At 46.9% G+C, this 22,087-nt stretch overlaps 2 protein-coding genes across 2 annotated transcripts; one reads left to right on the top strand and one right to left on the bottom strand.

The window, feature by feature from the left end:
- Positions 1-480: 480 nt before the first annotated feature.
- On the top strand, positions 481-2,116 carry LOC123100486 (chitinase 11-like). The gene is made up of 3 exons (XM_044522415.1): positions 481-803; positions 912-984; positions 1,083-2,116. Exons 1-3 carry the CDS (start codon positions 620-622, stop codon positions 1,297-1,299), a joined length of 474 nt encoding a protein of 157 aa, XP_044378350.1. The 5' UTR covers positions 481-619; the 3' UTR covers positions 1,300-2,116.
- Positions 2,117-9,762: 7,646 nt separating this feature from the next.
- Positions 9,763-15,014, bottom strand: LOC123098891 (serine/threonine-protein kinase BSK1-2). The gene is made up of 9 exons (XM_044520966.1): positions 14,343-15,014; positions 14,076-14,211; positions 12,997-13,130; positions 12,337-12,442; positions 11,686-11,771; positions 11,033-11,221; positions 10,675-10,857; positions 10,487-10,600; positions 9,763-10,296 (listed from the first exon to the last, which is right to left on the bottom strand). The coding sequence occupies exons 1-9, from the start codon at positions 14,709-14,711 to the stop codon at positions 10,048-10,050; spliced, it is 1,566 nt and encodes a 521-aa protein (XP_044376901.1). The 5' UTR covers positions 14,712-15,014; the 3' UTR covers positions 9,763-10,047.
- Between the last annotated feature and the right edge of the window lie 7,073 nt (positions 15,015-22,087).

Raw genomic sequence — 22,087 nt, 5'->3', positions numbered from 1 at the left:
ATTTGTGAAGTTGTACATTTGTGAGGAACAGATGCACCGATTTCACACAGGAACATGAGGCTCCGTGTGGCTCCAATAGGTTACGTAGCACACTCCAAGCCAGCAAAATTACTTCCGTAGCAATCAGTGCATCGTCCTTGGCAGCAGTGTGTACTGACCACGACCCAACGATTCTCCCAAGGAACCCAGAGCATGTGCAAAGCCTTGCCACGATCCACATCACATTGCCATATATGTCGATTCAGATGGATTTCCAGTAGAGCATTGCGCGCGCCATTGCGTTGCATTCACCCATTCACCGATCCGAGGGAACACCAGGGCTCCAGCAACGGCGTCTCGCAGCCCAAATCCGCGAAAACCGACGTGCCAATCCGTCCACTCTCCGCAGCGTGCAACTTTCAGGCCATGTGCGAACCCTGTACCTGATCACGACCTACCTTTGCTTCATCGCGATCGCTACAAATCCAGGCTCCTCTAGACTCTAGTTTTCGCTCAGGTGTGAGGAGCATGAGGGTTTTCGGGCTTCTCGCTCTCGCCGGCGCGGCGCTGCTGCTGGCCGCGGCCGTCCAGGGACAGCGGCAGCGTGGCGTCGATCGTCACGCGGGACACGTTCTACTCCATGCTGAGGCAGGGCCACCACGGCGACGGCGGCGGTGGCGGGTGCGAGGGTGGCGCCTTCTACACCTACGACGCGTTCGTGGAGGCCGCGAGCACGTTCCGCGGCTTCGGCACCACCGGCGACCAGGCCACCCGCCGCCGGGAGCTCGCCGCCTTCTTCGCGCAGACCTCCCACGAGACAACCGGTATGTATCCTCTTCTACCTTTCTGTCGACGCGTGTGCATGTATACTCCGACGATTGCTGCCATGCGTGATGTCGTCGCTGTACCTACGTGCCCGTGCATGCGCGCAGGTTACTGCTGGGTGAAGCAGCGGAGTCCGGCCGGCGATCGGTACTACGGGCGAGGCCCCATGCAACTCACTCAGTAAGTTCCTTTCTTCTTCCCTGTTCTCGTTCACTTGGCGCTTGGTTCGTGATGATTTTAATCACACTGCACGCACCGTGCTGTGTATGCATGCACAGTGAGCACAACTTCCGTCGAGCCGGGGACGCGCTGGGGCTGGACCTGCCTGCTGGGGAGGCCGGACCTGGTGTCGACCGACCCCGTGGTGGCCTTCAAGACGGCCATCTGGTTCTGGATGACGCCGCGACATGGGGCGCAGAAGATGCCGTCGTGCCACGCCGTGATGACCGGCGGCTGGAGGCCGTCGCGCCGGGAGGCTCCCCGGGTACGGCATGACCACCAACATCATCAGCGGCGGGCTGGCGTGCGGCAAGCGTCACGGGACGCCCCAGGGCAGGGACCGGGTCGGGTACTACAAGAGGTACTGCCGCCTGCTCCGTGTCCGGCTCGGCCGCAACGTGGCCTGCATCAACCAGAAGCCATACGGGCACGGAGGCTGATCAGTCAGCGAGTAGCTCATGCTCATGGTTGCTCGCTTCAGTGTTTGTTTGCTTGCTGGTGAAAACTGAAAAGAAGAAGAATAAAAGCTGTAGCAAACTGCAGGGCAAAAACCTTCGAGAGTGTGTTCTTCCGTAAGAGATGATGGTGTATGGTCATTTCGATCTGGATGTGTGATATCATCAGGACATGTGACGTGATGATTGTTGGGCTCTGGTGTTCCCAACTTGACATCAAAATGAGACCATCTATCAGGCAGGCTGTCAACGTGTTGCGGTCAGAGGAGCTACAATATGTTTGTGTCTTAATGGAGGGTTCTCCGGTTATGAACTGGTCCCACCTCAACTCCTTATATCCAACCACAACAATTAATATATATGCAAACCTTACACATACCCGGAGCTGGCTGCCGAATGATTCCTATCTAGGTGATGAGAAAACAGACATCTGCAAATTGCTATGGACTCTATGAGACACGATAGCATGGAAACAAAGGCAAGACGTGGCCGATTAACTATCTAATCGATTTGGCGTATACGTGTACGTGCGTGCTTGTGTGTTCCGGGTAGTCACAAAGATCAGTCAGCCCAAGGCTGTTGTGTATGTGTAGAACCGAATCAATCAGGAGATTGTGTACGCACATGTACTGCTGCTTCACATAAACAAGTCAGAGGTATCCTGTTCAAAAATAATAATCAAAGGTATCATTTACTTTACTTTATCAGTTTAGCTACATGTCGGTCAGCTGAATTTCAAATTCGGGTCAGCCGATTTTGAATGAGGAAGGAGAAGGAAGGTGTCGTGGTTTTGTCACGGCAGATGTCCTAGTGTGAGGACTTAGTCATGAGGCCGTCGCAACTAGGTGGTAGATTGAACGGGGTTGGTCGGAATCGAGAGACGCGAGATTTTACCCAGGTTTGGCCCCTCGCGGTGGAGGTAAAAGCCTACATCCTGCTTGATTGATATTGACGATGATGATCTCGGTTACATGGGTGGTGTCTCACTACCTCTATCTCGAGAGCATCTACTTTGATCTTGTCTAAGACTTGCCTCTCTGTCTAAAACGTGTCCCTCTTGGGATACCCTGTCCCTCCTTATATAGTTGAAGGGGCGGCTTCCATGTAGAGTCCAAGTCAGATTAGGACTTGGCCTATTCTGGCTTCTCATCGCGGGCTTCTTATCACGGGCTTCTCACCGTGGGCATCTGAACCCTGGGCTTCTTATCTCCAAGCGGGTGGCTTACACCCGGGCGGCTTACGTCGGGCGGCTTACACCCGGGCGGTTTACGCCGGGCGGCTCACAGTCGGGCGGCTTACCTTTAGGGCTTATCTTCAGGGCTCATCTTCTGAACTCATCTCCAAGACTCATCTCCGGGACTCATCATCGCATGTTAAGATGGCTACTTAAACCCAGAGATGACTTAACATCAGGGCGGATTATCCTTATGATCTGGGTCTTGGTCGTGGGGAATATCCCCAACATTAGCCCCCAGGTTAGCTTTGAGTTTATTCATGCTAAACTCCTGAAATAAGAATATGTAAAGGGACCGGCTCACTCAAAAAGACCAGTTTTAGTTCATTGATCAGCTCCTGAAAGGTCTGAATCTCTGTCATATCAATATGCTGACGTTGGCTCCTTGTAGAAATCTCTGTCCTATCAATATGCTGACGTTGGCTCCTTGTAGAAAAAATAACCCTTATGATATTTCTGAGCTTATCTTCAAATGCCTTGGCTTGATAAAAAGAAAATTCGTCTGGTGTTGTGCCAACTTTCAATACTTCAGATTTCGATGAAAAATCCGTACGATATTAAGTTAACGTGTCTGAGTAGCCTCGAGGAGATAATCTTTTGCACATTTTTCCACCAAAAAACATGAAACCTGGTTTGCTCAACACTAAATTTTTTGAAGGTGTTCTCCCTCACCTGTAGCCCCCAAGTCTTGAGTAGGACGAAGTGACGGCTTAAGACTTGCTTAAATATAAATGTTGCATCTTTTAGAGAGAACCAGTTTGTCCAGATGAGTCTCCAATCATAAACGGAATATTTTGTACTTCATATGTGTAGCCCCCAAGGGCCGGCTCATCAGTATGTGATGGGTCAGGTCTTCAATTTGGACCTTATAATCTGGGTAAACAACTTAATGTTGTAGCCCTCAAGTGCCGGGTTGTCTTACCTGCAGCGACCCGGGACATTAGATATACTCCTTTGAAAATAGCATCATATGATGTAGCCCCCAAGCTTCAGGCAACTTTCAATATAGTGGATTAAGACTTGTGTACTTTGAAATTTTGACAGGAGCAATCGGTAGCCCCCAAGGGCCGGCTCATCATTATGTGATGGTCGGGTCTTCAATGAGACTAGTTAAAAATACCATGCATTAGTCCCCAGGTGCTATGGTGCATACTTGCAGTGACATGACACTTGCATACTTGATATAATCGTGATTTGAATAATGTAGCCCCCAAGTGCCGGTCGTGTGCATGCAGAGACTCGGGACTATTCCTTCCATTGTAAAATAAAATCATATCCACCATCTGGATGATGTTGATGAAAGCCTTGCATATCAATGTTGAACCATGCTCGTGTAAGCTGATATTTTTGGATGAGGGAATAATAGCCATTTCTCTGAAGCGGTTTCGAAAACCTCAATCATCCAATATTGGTTATGATAACCATAATGAAAATCCAGCCATGTTGTCTATTTAAAATTTGAATAATATAACCCGGTTTGAAAACCGGCTCCTGCAACATAAACCAGTATGTCCATGCATATATGATGCATAGTATGATGATGTATGTCTATGACAATAGAGTATAAAAAGACCAGCTTTCGAGGCTCGAGTCTTGCTTCAATGAAGCTTGGCGTGATAGCCATGGTTTATCCTCACTATCAGTAAGCTGGCTCTCACATGACTTAAGCCGCCGTTTTAACCTTGACAAGTTCAGGGTCATGAAGATTGACTTCTCAAGAGTACGGCGGATCATCTTGTTCGGAGTAGCATCAAACATACATGCAGGTTTAACCAATAATGTGACGTTTTTGCTGGGTCAAAAGGGTTTTGTAAGCTAAACTCAGTGAGTTGGAAGCCCCCTAGTGCCCTTATGATCAATTAATAAAGACTCATGCCCAGTAAATATGAGATGAAACAATAGAGGCCCCGAGTTTCGGGGATGCCGGCTTTATTACGTTGATCATAATATGGTAATCCAATATGGAAGGATACCCACGTTTGAACCGCGCATCTTGGTAGCTAGTCCTCTTTGGCAACCTTAATTTTTTTCTGAGAACTCAAACTTGCGAGAGATGGATTCCTCTTGAACCGGACGTTGAGCCGGATATTGAGAGTTCAAAACTTTGTGAGAGACAGATTTCTCTTGACCCAGATTTTGAACCGGAACCTTTTCTGATTGCCCGGCACTTTTTGAGACGGAAATTTTCTGATGATCTTTAAATTTTCACCAATGTGGCAGCAGTCTCCGGGACTGTTTTTTTCCTTTAATGACCGAGGTTTTTGAATTTTGTTGAAACCAGCCAAATTTGTCGAGCCATGTCTGTGTAGCCCCCGAGTCTTAAGATGACTCGAGGAGTCGGCTTAAGATTCTTCATATTCAGCCGTGGCATAAACCGCATACAGTTTGACAGCGGAACATTGGAATTTGTTTGAAGCTGAGGTGAGATGGCGAGTTGATGATCTTTGCTATGCGCATCATATGTCCTCCCATTGCTTGTTGTTCTCTCTTGGTCCGGCTCATCTGGTTCTTCCAGGGCCATTTTTTATGACAATTGAACTCTTCGCAATGAATTGGATCATCCCATGATATCGTTTAAGCTATTCGCAGGGTTTCTTGATTTTGACCTCTGCTGCCGATGTTTAAGTCGCCAGGTCCCCTGGTTCTTCCAGGGTTGATTCTCTGGCTCCTTCAGGGTTGTTTTCTTTACAGGCCAGCACTTTCATGGTCGGTTCTCGTTGACTCTTCCATGGTTGGTTCTTCTGGCTCCCCATGTTATATTCGGCACTGATCAAACCGCGAGGGTGACAGGCCATGTGTGTGTCTGCCAGGCAACGTCAGGTGCAGAGATTAACCTCCGGCATGTTAATATAGAGTGGACCGTCAAGAGGATATGTTGGACACCAGTCTGTTGAGAGGCGCGGTGCAGATGTTTGCCAGCATGGCCTCCTCGTGTCATTGTAAACTGGACTGCCAAGATGATAGGTTGAATGCTAGCGCATGATAACGTTGGCGCGAGCTCTTTATTCATGGCACAATGATCGCCCTTACAGTGAACAATTGTCCTGCATAATAAATATCGCAAGTCAGAGTAATTGTTCTTTAAAGAAGAAAATGTATCAATAAAAATTGACTGGACAGATTTCACCTGATTCGTCCGGACGACAGATGGTCCGTTCTGTGAACAATCTCCAGTATTTGCAATGGCGATTTAGCCTCTCTCTCTCCTGCCCTTGCAAAAGGGATGATTACGGCCTGATCGCTCAAGCATTGTGCTCTCACTAGATGAATGGAGAGGAAGAACTGGCATGATAGGGTTGTCACCCTCATCGGCGACTGCCCCCCCAGCTAAGAAATAACCGGACTTCCAGCGTACCGCTGCCCTGGCTCCTGAAGCACCGGAGCAAGTGCCCGGAAGGTGCCGAACCCCGGGTGGTGGAGCAGTACGCCAGGGCCTATCTGTGGTATCTTCTCACAGAGGTCGTGTTTCCAGACTGCTCTGGGGACAATGCCCTATGGATGTATCTCGACTTCCTAAAGGACTGGGATGCAGGGTACAGGTGGGGGTCCGCCGGCCTCGCCTACCTATACCGTGCGGTAAGAGAATATCACATTGTTTCAAATATCATGGACGTATGCTGCTTTAGTTTATGTCATCTTATCATCTATACTTGTTTTGTAGTTTGACGACGCAACCCAGAGGGCGGAAGATACGTCCGGTATGTGTGGATGTGTCTGGGGCCTCTCCATTTGGATGTGGAAGCGAATCCCGGTGGGGCGTCCGGAGAAGCTGCGCCAGCGTGAATGGACTGACTACGGCGAAGATGACGAAGATGATCGATACCCGACCGTTGCATACGCTTGTGACGTGGTGGGTGTCTATACATGGGCACATCCAAGGCTTTGTACAAGGTCTTCACCAACGAGCTTGATGCTCTGGCGGCTTTCCAGGTATAAGAACTAGATTTTGAATATTTTCGACGACACTTTCACGTGAGCTTACCATTTTTTGGTACTAGTTAATTGGCGGCCATATGATGAACGAGAGTGGGGGTTCGAGATGAACGTGATGTGCGGATAGGACCGGCTTCTCTGGCGTCTACGCCGTCGAGTACCACTTGCCACAGCGCGTTACCGCGCAATTTGGTAGGGCGCAACGTACACCACCAGGCAATGTCATCGATATTGCTGGCTCCGACCTACACTTGTGAGTGCATTCTTCTCCATTTATATGTTTTTGTTTTGATGTTTTACATTCTTTCTTACGCCTTACAGGATGAGCAAGCAGAAGAATCAATCGATCATAGATTGGGGAGAGCAACATGCGAGATACGTGAAGGAATGGAACGAGTGGAAAACTCGCAAAGATGTGGAGAGGAAAGTGATGGACTGGAATGAGTACGAGGATCACATGCGGTGGTACGACGATGGCATCAAGCATCGTCTACGCCTGAGGCCCCAGTGGACGACAACAGATGTCGAAGACATGTACGATGACTACTCCGAGAATGAAGCCTACCATGACAGCATCAAAGAGCTAAAAGGCGGATTTAGGGAGTATGGACCCCTCATGAACAAAATGGTAAGTTGTGTTTATCTGTTTTCAACCGGCGGTTGGATGAAATCCACTTTAGTGAGTGTGACTCATTTATTGTTTTGCAGTCTTCGGAGCTGAACAAAAGCATTTTTTAAGCCTCAGATGCGCTAAGTTCTATCACCGGGACTCGAGATAGTGAGAACAAGTTGAGGGGAACGGTGAAGCTAACATCGAGCCTCCTACAATTACATTCTTTCTTAAGTTCATTTTCATTGTAAACCATAAACTTGATCCATATTATGTTCTTGTTTCGTTCTTATTGCAGAAGATGGTCAACAAATGTCGCAAGCTTGTGGGCCTGCTTGGGTGCGCTACCTCCTCTGTTGATGCTTATGCTCATGCAGCCCCGATGCATAGCCTTGCTTCATCGAGCCAGGCCGCCTCGTCGTCTAGGGTGGCTGAAGAGGACGAGGAGGAGTACGAGGACGAAGAAGGTGATGATGAAGACGATGACGAGGAGCGAGCAGAAGAAGAACATGGGGAAGAAGAGGAACAGAGCGATGAGGAGGAGGAGTACGACGACGATGACGGACCTCCACCAACTCAGACAACCCAGCTTGAGAAGAGGAATGTGCCGAAGAGGGATTGGGCAAGTCCACCCCCGTTTCAGAGAGCGCGCCCTCCTCGGCGCAAGAAGAAGGCGGCTGAGAACCGTTCAAAGAACAACGAGGACCGTACCTCAAAGAGGGGAAGGAGCAAGTGAAACTTTTTATGTTGTCGAGGACCGTTGAACTAGTTAAACTTTTTATGTTGGCTTCGTGAAACTATTTGGTATTTGTTGAACCATTAGCTATGTGAAACTATTTGGTATTTGTTGAACCATTAGCTATGTGAAACTATTTGCTACATGTGTGGATGTGCTATGTGAAACTTATTGTTTTTTAGTCTATAACATTGCTACATGTGTGGATGTGCTATGTGAAACTTATTGTTTTTAAGTCTATAACATTGCTACATGTGTGGATGTGCTATGTGAAACTTATTGTTTTTAAGTCTATAACATTGCTACATGTGTGGATGTGTGGATGTTGTTTTTAAGTTTATAACATTGCTGTGGCAAAAAAATGAAGACAAAATAAAAGTTGGGTGCAAAATATGCACTGTGATAAGACCCTACCGCCAAGGACTCTGACGGTAGGGGCCTTTACTCGTACTGGGACCAAAAGTGGCTGACATTTATCGGTGGGGTTGCACACCCTACCGCTAGGGTCCTTGGTGGTAGGGTTGCACATCCTACCGCCGGGGCCTCCGACGGTAGGGGGCTCACACGTATTGAAACCAAAAGTGGCTGAAATTTTTCGGTAGGGTTGGACACCCTACCGCCAGGGATCCCGGCGGTAGGGTTGCACCTCCCACCGCCGAGGCCGCCGGCGGTAGGTCGTCTGTCAGGTCAGTGTCGAGACGTTACGGAGACGGCGGCTACCGTTACTCTACCGCCTAAGGTTCTGGCGGTAGGCTAGGCAACCCTACCGCCGAGGGCCTTGGCGGTAGGAAAAGGGTCAAATGTAAAAAAAAAAAATCGAACCGGGTCAGATCCGGTTTAACTTTTTGAAAAAGATCAAAACACGAAATTTGGCCCCTCGGCATTGACACAGATCTTGAACGCGACGACAGGATGTCGGCGGACACCAGATCCGGATTATCCAGCAGATCCAGCCCCATCGCGTCTCCGGCTTGCCGGTAGTTGTAGTCGATGTTATTTGTAAAACTATGAGTACGATATCATCACCAATCTCGCGCCTGCGGGTGTCCTCGTCACCGATGGTGCAGAAGCCGCGGAGCTTGCTCGCGTTTGCGGCCTCCACGAACGCGTCGTATGTGTAGAAGGCGCCGCCCTCGCAGCCGCTCTGGCTGCGGTTGCCCAGCATGCGACCGAACGTGCCCCGAGAGATGATCGACGGCACGCCGCTGGCGGCGGCCAGAGCGAGCACCCTCATCATGTTGCCATGAGCCCATGAATAATGTGATGTGATGTGTGCAATGTGGACTGTGTACGTCGCAAACCCATTGCTCATGGCTTTATAGCAAAGAGCCAAAGATGCATGGGCTGGACCCTCAAGATCCGTGCGTGAGCTCGTCAACACGCGGCCAAGAGTAGTGCACTGATTGGCATGGATATGTCACGGATTTGGACTGTGCCAATGGAGCCTTGATGTTCCCTCTCTAGTCTCTGGCCGGTGAACGCAATGCAATTATTTGATTCACTGTGCTAATGGAGCCCTTGGTAAGAAGAACAGAGGTCCTGCTGCATTGCATTTTTCTCCTGGGCTGCCTTCACAAGTTCACTGTAAAAAAAAAGTTCAGTGTGAACAAGTGAGAACGAATTAAGTTCACCGTCAAAACAGATTGTAGAGTAGAGACACCCCAATCTTAATTTACTTATGAAATCGAGTAGAAACACTCATATATCCGCATGAAGAAAAAAAAAACCATGGTTTTAGCTGGAAGCTACGGCATTAGCTTAATCTCTAGAATTAACAACCGTAAACTCCCTTGCATTATGCCTGATTACAACTTTTTTTAAATGTCACATATATATAGACCCAAAAAATAATGCAATCACAGAAATGCCAAACCAAATAGTTACAACCACACGACTCTACAGCACTTCTTCCCCACATTTTCTCCCTAACTCAACCTCGAATATCTCACAGTTTTTTTTCCCCAAAGGACGGAATAGCATGTCTCAATCGACGTAAACATTTGAGCCGCAAAAGAGACCAAACCGACACATCTTTACAAAGAGCACGCTCTCGGGATCATCTCGAGTTCTTTTGCTTCTTCTCTTCTAGCTGCGAAGCCTCGCTCAACATGTCCTTGGCGTCGCTCTGCATATCTAGTTTCGAAAGCGCGACGGCTTGCATATAGAATGCAGTTGGCCAGTCAGGGCACACGCATTGCGCTTGCATCGCGTCCCGGAGGGCAGCGTCGGGCTGGTCGCACATGAGGTGACACAAGCTCCTTCGGGCATACACCGTCGGCGATACCATTGTGCCCACATCAACAAACTGCAACAACCCAAAGGGAAGTAACGGGTCAGCTTGATTCCAACATATAATTTGCGCTCCCTCTGTTCCAAAATAGATGACCCAACTTTGTACTAACTTTGTACTAAAGTTAGTATAAAGTTGGGTCATCTATTTTGGAATGGAGGGAGTACATTTTAAAGGCTCCTGATATAATTATCTATGAGCCCACCTGTGTATAGCATTCTATGGCTGTCTTGAAATCTTTGTCACGAAAAGCTAGATCCCCACGTTTCCTGGCTTCCAACATGTCCCTCATCTGCTGCGTCCATTCCTGGAATGATAGCTGTAATAGGAGACGGATAAAGTGATCAGTTCCTCCTGTGACACCCTGCACTGCAGAAATGCTCTGATCCTTACCTCATTACTGCCTGCATCGTCTCTGTAATGCGTCGATACAAGAATCTGCTGGATAGCTGTCAGGTCCATCCTAGAACAGGCCTCAGCCATGGGAGAAAGAGGGTGTTGTGGTGGTTGTGGAGCAGGAGGTGGAGCTACTTCTTCCTCATGCTTTGGTATGCCAAGCATCTCGTAGGAAGGTACCTGTTTTGGTTTGAAAATGAAATTGACAGCCATGAGAAAGGGACAAGATAGGTTATTGTGATATAATTACAGTTCAGTGGGAAAATACAAATTTTGTTTGAACCATCAAGGATGAACAGATAAGTACGTAGAATTACATATTTGAGATATAGAAGGATGAAAACACAATGGTTACCTCTAATTTTGTTTGCAAGGGCTCAAGTATGGTGACCAGCTTTTTTGTATGGGGGCGGTCCCTAGCTTCATACTGCAAACACTGGGAGGCAAGATCTACCAAAGCGGTTGCCTCTTCTGTTGAGTAGTTTCCTTCCAGATGTGAATCCATCAACATTTGGATATTGTTGCCTCGCATCATGTCAAGAGCCTGAGTGAAGCAAACATAACTATAAATTAGAAAGCATGATTTCCATTGGTATGAAGTACTGCTACCGAATAATTAAGCTACCAAGTCACACCCGGAAGCAGAATATGTATTCTCCGACAGCAAATTTCAGCGCTTGCATTTGCCGTGACAGTTTCTATGACACTACTATTACAATCACAGAATACCAGCTACGTGTTCATTTTCTGAAGGATAAAAGGCTCCCGATCTCATTACCAAAATCTTCAGATGGTTACACATAATCTAAAGGCTGAACAACAAGCAAGAACGTCAGGCTTAAAACCAACCCAATACATGTGCATCATTCATCCTTCAGTGCAACAGGTAATTGTACCAAGGGAAAAATACATGGTAGGGTCAACTACCGGTGTGCCAAGGTATTTTCAAAATTGGTTCTGTAGGATAAAGTGCAGCAAGGAAGCACAACTAATAGCAAGAAAACATACATGGGAAGGAGGTATGCGTTTTCCACTTAGAAGGTCCAGTAGTACGGTGCCAAAGCTGAATATGACACTTTCTGGAGTGACTCTTCCTGAGAAAGCAAGCAGTCAGAATGAAAGATGTTAGTTTGGTGCCAAAGCTGAATATGACACTTTCCAGTATGACTCTTCCAGAGAAAGCAAAAGAATACCATGCACAGAATAACAGATGTAAAATAATCTATCTTTCCTTTAGAAAGATACCATATTATATTAGCTATGTGAAACTGTATTATCTGAACTTAGGTTGAGTCGCCTCCACACGTTTGTAAGTAGTCTTAATAGGAACTTCATATTTGTTCACTGACAACTCATATCAGCTGCTTATGAAAGAATGTAGTAATTCAACAAGATAAACCATTGGTCTGGAGGGACAGAAAGTATTTCTAATTCTATTCTAATTTGTCCCAGTTCAAGTCTCAAATTGTGGTATCATTCCATTTGTGTCGAAGCCAGATTCTGTTTCTACAGGTTAACACCTTATTATTTCTACCAAATTTCTTGACTAAGGAATTAAATCAAGAAACAGCTGTCACAAAGTAAGTAAAGAAAACATTAAAGTGTATTCACTAAATGATAGCTTAAAAAATATTCAGGTGTACGAGGGTAAGAATGTACCAGTTCTCAAATATTCTGGAGGTGTGTATGCAAGGTTTGTGCTATAACTTTTCCCGTCTCTGCTGTTTTTCATCAAACCAAAGCATGAAAGACGAGGATCACCATTCTGCAGATAACCATATCAGTAATTTTGCTCACAGAGGATAACAGGTAGAGAATTGTGCATACGACTGCTGAATGAATCAACATCATCCAAAAGTGCAAGTGTTTAGCCTTTCAAGTGGCCCTAATCAAGTAACAATTTCTTCAACTGAAGTACATGTCAAGGAAACATTATGCAACTTGACTAAGAAAAAGTGATTGTTCTTAGTGGCGAATTACCAAACATTTATAATGTAAGAGTTGAATTTCCATGTTTGGTGTGTGCTTTGCCTTCTTTCAGCCACAGGTAAAACAGTTGGAAGCAGACCCCTCCCTCCAACTGGCAAACATCCAAACAACTACCAGAAAGAGCATATCGATATTTGGTCGTACAAGCTAAATGGAATCACTAAATGCACTTTCCAGTTCCCAGAGATGCACAACAAGCACTTCCAAGAGAGGCATTCTTATTTTAGAGATAAAAAAAACATTCCTTCCTTAACCAGATGAGACAACAATTGGCTTTTCTCCATATAATGATAGGATAAAACGAGTAGTACAGAGTAATTGGTTGCTTACCTCATCAAAAAGGACCCTATATGCATTTAGGTCATGATATAAGGGTCTACCCTCGTTGCTGCAGTAGTCCAGCGCTTCAGCAATGTGGTACGCGACTCTTAGACGCATAGCCCATTCAATAGTCTGGTTTTCCCCTGCAGAAGAGCGAAAGCAATATCATGAAAGTGAACTGAAACGCAGTTCTGTAAATTTTGCGTACATGGTGAAAGCAATGAAGAGCATGAAAAAGAGGCAATCAGATGCATTTTTGTAGGGGTTCAAGACAATACAGTACCGATGGCAATTATTGCCAATCAAATCAAAACTAGTACGTACATCCATCCGCTCTGGACCTCTGGTCAAGATGTTCATCAGCTAATGCGCATCATAGAAAACACAGCACATGGCTAATACTCCTACTTCATGGTCTAGCTAGTGTCAGCAGCCTAATTTCATCGTCACTGAAGAACCTCCATAAGCACATAAATACAGGTACTACCTGCATTGGTCATAACTGCAGTGAATTTACTGTGACAAGTCACTTCCACATTGAACTGCAGTGGATCCAATACAATATGCGTAAGCAGACAAGTAATAAATTATGTCACGCGTTTGGGGAACTTGTGCCTTGATTGGTCCCAATCGAATCGATTTGTTGGGCATGGCAGCAACAAAAGAAAAGGAATGGCGTATAACAAAGAGCTGTCCAAATGATTCGTTCGGTACACCAAATGCAGTTGCTCGGAGCAGACTAAGGGGTGTTTGGTTCCAGGGACTTTTTTGTGTTGGGACTAGAGTAAACCAAGCAGGGTGGGACTTTTTTGAGACTTTTTGCTAAAAGTCCTTAGAAGCATGAGAGTCTTTTTCAAAAAGTCCTACGGACTAGAAAAAGAAGTCCTAGGACAACCAAACACCACCTAATTCGTTGCTTTTGCCAGGTTTCTGGCCCAATCAGGAACTGCAACTGCCAGGAATTTCGCAGCATGTGTTTATGGAAATGGATAAAGCAAAATCCACAGAGGAGCAGAAATTCAGAAACCAGGCTAGCTGAAGAAGGATCGATCGGCGGTGTTGATACGGGGGGGCGAGCAGAAACTTACAGTGGAAGACGTGCTTGGCGAGGGTGTCGTTGGGCATGAACTCGGCGACGAGCAGGCGCTCGTCCCCGTCGCAGCAGTAGCCGATGAGGTTGGCCAGCCGGCGGTGGCGCAGCCTGCCCACCCCCCTGGCCTCCTCCTGCACGCCAAACCAAACCAAACCCGGAGCAAAGCCGTTGTTTTTAGCTCGCGAATTGCAGTTCCGCGGCAGACAGAGGAATGGAAACAGAGGGAGGGACTCCGGCGGCAAGGGGGGTTGTTGGAACGTACCGCGAACTGCTTGGGGTCGGGCCAGGCCATCTTGCCAAACTTCTTGACGGCGATCGCGGGGCGGGGGCCCTGCCCGTGCTGCTGCAGGCGGCCCCTGTAGACGAAGTTGGGCGCCTTGTCGCCGCTCTCGGACACGATGTTCTCCGCCGCGAACCCGCCCGTGGCCGCGCGCAGCTCCGCCAGCGAGAACTCCGCGAACCCCGCCTCGGAGGACGACCCCGACGCCGCCGCCGCCGCCGCCGGCGGCGGCGCGGCCCGGTGCGCGCTCGCCGAGAAGGACGGCCGCCTGGCTGGCGCCGCCCCCGCCCCCGGCGGCTTCTCCGGGTGCGGGTGCGTCACCGCCCGCAGCGACGAGCGGCAGCAACCCATCAGCGGTCAGCAGAAAGGGGCTGCCGGGCAGGGCGAGCGGGAGGAGCAGGAGCAGGAGCAGGGGAGGGGGAGGAGTTGCGCCGCGGTTTGATGGCTCTGCTCCGGCTTTGCTGCGATGCTGCCTGCCTGCTGGCCTTTATCGCTGTGCCTGTGCACTCGTGCGGATGGATTTTCGTCTGGTTTCTCGCGTGCGTGCGTGCGTGCTGCTGCTGCCCGTGTATCCACGCGGCCCGTGTCGCTGTCGACGGCGAGACCTGGTTCACATCCGGCCGCCTCGGCGAACCAACCCAACCCCCCTAGCCGATCACTGATTGGCGGCTCTCTCTCTCTCTCTCTCTTTACAGTAGTACCACACGGCTGGCTGTGCCAGGCTTGGACGATCATTATTGGTTCCTCATTTCTTTCGGAAGGATTCGCAACTTCTTTCCTTTTCTTCTTCCTTTTTGCAAATTCTTTCCTTTTCCTTTTCTTTTCCCGCAAATTCTTTCCTTTTCATGCGTGCGTGCGTGCGTTCGTGCGAGCGTGCGTGTTTCCTTCCTTGTGTTTTAGTAGAGAGGACGGTACACCTGCCCCACCCGCGCGTCCGGCGACCGGTCCTGGCCGGGTCGGTCGAAGCCAAGCCAAACCGCCGTGGAACGGCCGGCAGGCCGACCGTGTCGCCGCGGTGCCGTTCCGTCGCCGTCCTTCCCATTTTGGAGGCATCTCCTCCTGGGACCAAAGCTGCCTGTCCGGTGCATTTGAACAGTCATATGTTTTTTGGTTCACACCACAACAGTACACGTACATTGCACCGGCCCGGACCGGGCACGTCAACGCTCTTGAGGTCCCGCGGCATGACCTGACCTGACCCGACCCGACCTGGTCGGTCACCGCCGGTCGATGCAGAAGACGACCGTTTCCTAGCAATTTTGTATGCCGCTGGTGGATGGCTTACCTGGCGCGCACGCGAGCGAACATCACCGGTGCCACTGCCGCATTTAACAATCCATCGGTCCGTACAGTGGTGTCTCGAAAAGCGAAATTTACTACTTCAGGAAAGAAAAACACAGCTCATCGGCCGTACATGTTCTACTCTCACAGAGCCACCAAATGGCTCTTTTTTTTCTTTTAGACCAAAGCAAATGGTTCTTTTTTTACTAATATATAGGAAATGATTTCTTTTAGAAGTATAGAAATTGGAATTAAGAGCGACTCCAACGCGCCGACCAAAACTGTCTGCGCGTGTTCATTTAGGTTGAAAGTGAAACGGAAACAAAAGTCGGCTAAACACGGTGATCCAAACGGACGTGTGCCCGCTTTTTGTCCGTCGCGCGACCCATTTCCGGCCCAAATTTGGCCGGCATTTGCGTCCGCGCGGACATGAAACGGACACGCGTGAGGCCCGCCCTTGTCATCCCCCCTAGCCCGCCACTCGGTGGCACATTGGCCATTCCATCTTCCTCCCATCGACAACCACCACACCCGGCTGCCCCACCTGTCGCCGACGCCCAGTTCCGGTGCCCAGGCCAGCCATCAGCACCGACATACCTCCCCCCGCAGCACACCACCTTCCAACGTCGCCGCACCCACCGCCTCGCCCCACCGCCGTCGTAGCACCCCGACGTCGCCGCCACCATCCCCTCACCCCGCGCTCCCCCTGCCTGCAACACCCAAGTGCGGCGACCTCGCTCGCCGGACGCCACCACGTCCGTCGGATGCCTACATGCCTGCTACCAGTCCAGGGAGGCGCGAGGCTCTTCACCGGCCAGCTTCTTCGACTACGCCCGCAAGTTGTGCGATGGTTTGCCCGCAAGGTACAGATGGACTCCGCCGACGAGTTCTTTTTTCATAATTTCATTTGCAACTTGGATGATTCTTCATCCGACGATGAGGAGCTTGTGGTTGTTGTGTTCGTCGTCCATGACCACCTTAGTAGGCAGCGGCCGATGTTTAGGTGATCGATCCCAGGGCACACTCCGGACTTGAATCGCAACATAGAGAGCGTCCATTTCCTACTCAGGAAGGACTACTTCGAGAACCCCAACCCGCTCTTCAAATACCACCTATTCTGGCGTTGTTTCCATATGGCTAGACATGGGTTCAACCGTATCCGGGAGGGGGTGGTGGGATACGATAAGTATTACGAGTGCAAGGAGGATTCCCTGGGAAAGATTGGCTTCTCCTCTTATCAGAAATGCACTGCTTCTATTCGAATGCTTGCATACGGAGTTCCCGTGAATCCCATTGATGAGTATGTACGAATGAGCGAGTCCACGTGCCTAGACTCCATGTATAGGTTCTGCAAGGCTGTGATAGCAGTGTTTTGCCCAGAGTCTTGAGAGGGCCAAATGTTGCAGATACTGCCCAGTTGTTGGCGATGAATGCCAGCAGGGGCTTTCCGGGGATGCTTGGTAGCATAGGTTGTATGCACTGGGAGTGGAAGAACTGCCCTTCTACTTGGCAAGGGCAGTATAGGGACCATGTCAAAGCTTGCACTATCATACTCGAGGCCGTGGCTTCATAAGATCTCTGGATTTGGCACACTTTTCTTCGTCATATGACCGGATCTCACAATGATATCAACATGCTTCAACGCTGTCCGGTGTTTGCAAGGCTTGCATAAGGCAACTGCCCAGAGGTCAATGTTGAGATCAATGGCCATCACTACAACAAAGAATACTACCTAGCTGACGGTATCTATCCTTAGTGGACTACTCTTGTGAAGACACTCCCCGACCCTGTATGATAGAAGAGGAAGAGATTTTCCCAAGAGCAAGAGAGTGCTAGGAAGGATGTGGAGCGTGCCTTTGGTGTTCTTCAATCTTGATGGGACATCGTTCAATATCCTGTTAGAACTTGGAGCACCAAGAAGTTATGGGAGGTGATGACTGCTTATGTGATCATACACAATATGATCGTAGAGGATGAGCGCCCGAAACGTATCTATGACCAAGGGTTCAGTTTCAGGGTGAAAATGTTGCGCCTGAGCATGCAAGAGCGGCAAGGTTTGCACAGTTCACTGAATTTCGTCATCAATGCGTGATTGAGAAACTCCCATTCAGCTGCAAGATAATTTGGTTGAGTATATGTGGGCTCATGTTGACAACCAATAGATGTATCGGCTATCTTATTGGTGCCACTGCCCTTCTACTCTAATAAAGTTACAATCTGCTGCTCGTGTTCGTGCATGCACCTTGACCCAGGCGGCTTCGGGGGTTTCCACTAAATTAGTAGTACAACTCCATTAGATTAGATTAGACGTAGTGATGGAGACTAGGGGCAAAGCCATGGCAGGCGAGCTATTGTTACCAGTTTGTTATATGTTACTGCTTGTGGTAAGATTTGAGCGTATCACTACCACTAGTAGAACAAGGGTCAAATGTGAGACACATTAGTCCCGGTTTGCATTTGAGCCGGCACTAATGTGTTCATTAGTGCCGGTTCAAACGGCTAGGCGAGAGGAGATCTTTAGTACCGGTTCAGTGCGAACCTTTAGTGCCGGTTCATGCCACGAACCGGTACTAAAGAGGCTGGGGCCCGGCCAGCCCCTTTAATACCGGTTCGTGGCATGAACCGGTAGTAAAGAGGTTGTGGCAGACTGTTTTTAGTCCCACCTCGCTCCCCTAGCAAAATTTTTACCACATTAAATATGTTACTTCTCAAACTATCACAAGCACTTGGTCTTCATTGAACTCTATGTGTAGAATTTGTGGTCGCAATATGAGTCTTCACCGGTTTCTAAACCGTTGAGAACTCATATTGACAATTCAGACTGTACACAAAAAGATCAATGATAATCAATGTATTTTTTATGTATATTTTTACATGTTTACACCCTCACTCTCTCCACTCACTCGGTCTCCCCCTCAATCCCCCGCGCCGGTCCTCCCCCGCCGGCCGCCCCTCACTCTCTCCACTCACTTCAAAACTGGACGCACTTCATGTATAAACTGGACAATCTCTTTCGGAGTATCAGGATTTCGGACGAGAACTCATCTGTTACACGGGCACTTCAATGTTTTTTAAACTTATTTGAACTCCAGACTATTTTTACGTTCAGTATGCAGCATTCAAAGCGACGTCATCAATTTCCAACATGTTCTGACATCATTTGTTATTTTCCAGTCATGTACCGATTTGTTTAGAGAGCTAAATGACCGTGAAATTGAAAATCACTACAAAATGAACTCTGAAAATGTTGGAACTTGGCATGGTATCATCATTTCACCCGCATAGCATGTGCAAAAGAATAGAGAGGGTCACGGCGAAAACTGGACGCGCTTCGTGTACAAACTGGACAATCTTTTTCGGAGTATCAGGGTTTCGGACGAGAACTCATCGGTTACATGGGCACTTCAGTGTTTTTTAAACTTATTTGAACTCCAGACTATTTTTGCGTTCAGGCAGCATTCAAAGCGACGTCATCAATTTTCAACACGTTCTGACATCATTTGCTATTTTTCAGTCATTTACTGATTTGTTTAAAGAGCTAAATGACCGTGAAATTGTTGGGGCGCTGTCCAGTGGGCCTGCCAGACCTAGGGTGTGCAAATTCAGGCCCAGAAGGGCGAGCAGGCTCACAAGGCAGCGCGCCATAGTTAGGCCCAGAAGCCTGCTATATAGAGAAGTTCGAAGGAGCAGCCGCGGCTGGGTTTATAAACCAGTGCGGCTGCCCTTCGCTCGGCGAGGTGGGATTAAACATTGTGCACCGCTGGTGGCAGCGTACAACCATTAGTACCGGTTGGTGTCATGAACCGGTACTAAAGGGGGCCGATATTAATTAGGTATATATATGAGATTTGAACTAGTTCAATTAATATAACTAGTTTAATTTTAGCATGAAAATTAATAGAACTAGTTTATTTTTAGTAAGAAAATTTAGGTATATGAGATTATTTGAACTAGTTGAATTAATATAACTAGTTTATTTTTAGTAAATGCTTAGTTGAACTAGTTGAATTACTAGAACTAGTTTATATTTAGTAAGAAAATTTAGGTATATGAGATTTGATGATCTAATTAAAATATTACTATATATAGCTACTTTATATATTTTAGTAAGAAAATTAATAGAACTAGTTTATTTTTAGTAAATTCTTAGTTGAATTAGTTGAATTAATAGAACTAGTTTATTTTTTAGTAAGAAAATTTAGATATCTGAGATTTGATGATCTAATTAAAATATTACTATATAGAACTAGCTACTTTATTTAGTAAGAAAATTAATAGAACAAGTTTACTTTTAGTAAATGCTTAGTTGAATTAGTTGAATTAATAGAAGTAGTTAAATTAGTTGAATTAATAGAACTAGTAAGTGTTTAATGTTTCACCTATATGAACATAGGAAATGTCGTCTGACGACGAAAAAGATTTCATTATGTGTGAATACTGTGAAGACCAGCGCGGCCTGTGCGACAGAAATTTCCTTGTTGATGATAGGCGCTTCAGCATCAAGCTGGATGAGACCTTCGAAGTGGATACAGTAAGTCACAACGACAAGTCTTTTTTCGTAATTAAGCATGACTTATATATGCTTCATTTGCTTCAACTTATAATTTTAAATTTTTACTATTCTACTAGCGCATCCCCTGCCATGCAAGAATTTTTGTCTTGGATAAGATAGGTTTCAGTGCTTTGAAAACTATGGAGGTAAAGAGAGTTTACCTGAAGACCGAACATGGTTATACTTTCAACTTCAAATTATACAATGCAGACACGTACACCTATTTTGAATGCAAAATTTGGCAAGCACTATGCAAGGCTTATGCATTTGAGTCTGATATGGTTATCACCTTTGATATTCGTCCGGAAGATGATATTGAAGGTAATAGAGACATCTGGGTCGATGTGCAGACGCCTCCAGTTCTACCATTATGTGAGTTTCTCAACCATATTAATGTCTTTGATATTGTTTATTCAAAAATAGTTGACAACTAATTTCTATTGACAGCTTATTTCCATTCAAGCAAACATGTCTGGCGCTTGGTAGACAGGACCTACTACTGTCCCGGAGCTAAACTAAACTGCGAGGAGATAAGTCATTATGTTTCATGGCTTGAGGATCTTCATACTGTCAAGACAAATTTTCTTCCTGCACTTAGAAATGTTAGTACTCAAAACGTGTGACCAATAGTGATCGTATTGAACTACGGTCACATCTATTTACGAAAGATGGTAAGATTTTTACTATTTGTCCTCAGTGCATCTTTTGCATACATTATTTTTTGCTAAACTTTCATTGCTAAGTATATTAATTACTATACAATGTTCTTCAACAGGGACTCCCGATGACAGTTGTGCCTCAGTGGATCGAGAGTAAAGGTCACATGTCAATGGTTAGCTTACGGCCAAGATATCCTACATTGCACATGAGTGCATTCAGGATTTCTAAAAGCGGTGAATGCTTAATAGTGAAAGATTGGAGCAAAATTGTTAACGATCCCAGAGAAGTACTAGGGGGCAGCAATGAGAAGAGCAGCCCACGATTAGGAGACAGGTTCATCTGCATGCTCCAGTATGATGAATCAGGAGAGCTATACATGTTCTATGCTATTTTACCTGTGAGAGAGCAGCAGGAGTGATTTAGCTAGTTCATGCTCTTAGTACTTGTCCTCTCATGTCCGTGTTCTTCGTCCCGAACTTAATCTCAAAGAGTGATTTGCTTTTATGGCGTTATGAACGCTTATAATATCATGACCATGTTGAACTCGATGATATCTTTGCTTCTGGTATAAGTGAATGTTTCTTCTTTAAGCTAGTGTTGGTGGTGATGAGATAGCGGTAATGACGATTAAACAGTGATGATTAAACAGTGGTAATGACGACTATGATGATTTTTAGCTAGCTAGTATACTGTTGTTGATGATATGATGCAAGAGTTTTTATATTAATATGATGATGAGGATGAGTTATTATATCATTTATGAAAGAAACCGCAGATTAGTTTCAGCTGGATGGATCCTAGCTAAGTGATCAAGTATATGTCATATCCATATTATACTTGATCACTTAATTATAGGTGATCAAGTATAATATGGATATGGCATATACTTGATCACTTAGCTAGGATCCACATGCATCCAGTCGAAACTAATCCGCGGTACATTCACCTAATGATTTAACAACTCATTATAATGTAAAATAATCACTAAATTAAATTGAAAACACAAAATTAAAGGAAAAATAAAAAATAAAACCAAAACACCCCAAACATTTAGTATCGGTTGGTGTTACCAACCGGTACTAATGTCCTACACGCACCCGGGCCTGGCTCGTGCCACGTGGTGGCACTTTAGCGCCGGTTCGTGATGAACCGGTACTAAAGAAGAGGGGACCTTTAGTCCCCACTCTTTAGTGCCGGTTGTGGAATCGGCACTAAAGGCCCTTACGAACCGGCG

Source organism: Triticum aestivum, chromosome 4D (assembly GCF_018294505.1).
Source record: "Triticum aestivum cultivar Chinese Spring chromosome 4D, IWGSC CS RefSeq v2.1, whole genome shotgun sequence".
Classification (NCBI taxonomy): Eukaryota; Viridiplantae; Streptophyta; class Magnoliopsida; order Poales; family Poaceae; genus Triticum; species Triticum aestivum.
This window is presented reverse-complemented; position numbering and strand designations above follow the sequence as displayed.

What these genes read in the sequence shown, in the direction of transcription:
- LOC123098891 (XM_044520966.1), bottom strand. Translation starts at nt 14,711, where the DNA reads ATGGGTTGCTGCCGCTCGTCGCTGCGGGCGGTGACGCACCCGCACCCG. An exon ending in CCGACCCCAAGCAGTTCGCG is followed by an intron (nt 14,212 to 14,342) that starts GTACGTTCCAAC and finishes TTTGGCGTGCAG; the next exon opens with GAGGAGGCCAGGGGGGTGGG. An exon ending in CCATAGAATGCTATACACAG is followed by an intron (nt 10,297 to 10,486) that starts GTGGGCTCATAG and finishes GGGTTGTTGCAG; the next exon opens with TTTGTTGATGTGGGCACAAT.
- LOC123100486 (XM_044522415.1), top strand. Translation starts at nt 620, where the DNA reads ATGCTGAGGCAGGGCCACCACGGCGACGGCGGCGGTGGCGGGTGCGAG. An exon ending in GACCTCCCACGAGACAACCG is followed by an intron (nt 804 to 911) that starts GTATGTATCCTC and finishes GCATGCGCGCAG; the next exon opens with GTTACTGCTGGGTGAAGCAG. An exon ending in GGCCCCATGCAACTCACTCA is followed by an intron (nt 985 to 1,082) that starts GTAAGTTCCTTT and finishes ATGCATGCACAG; the next exon opens with TGAGCACAACTTCCGTCGAG.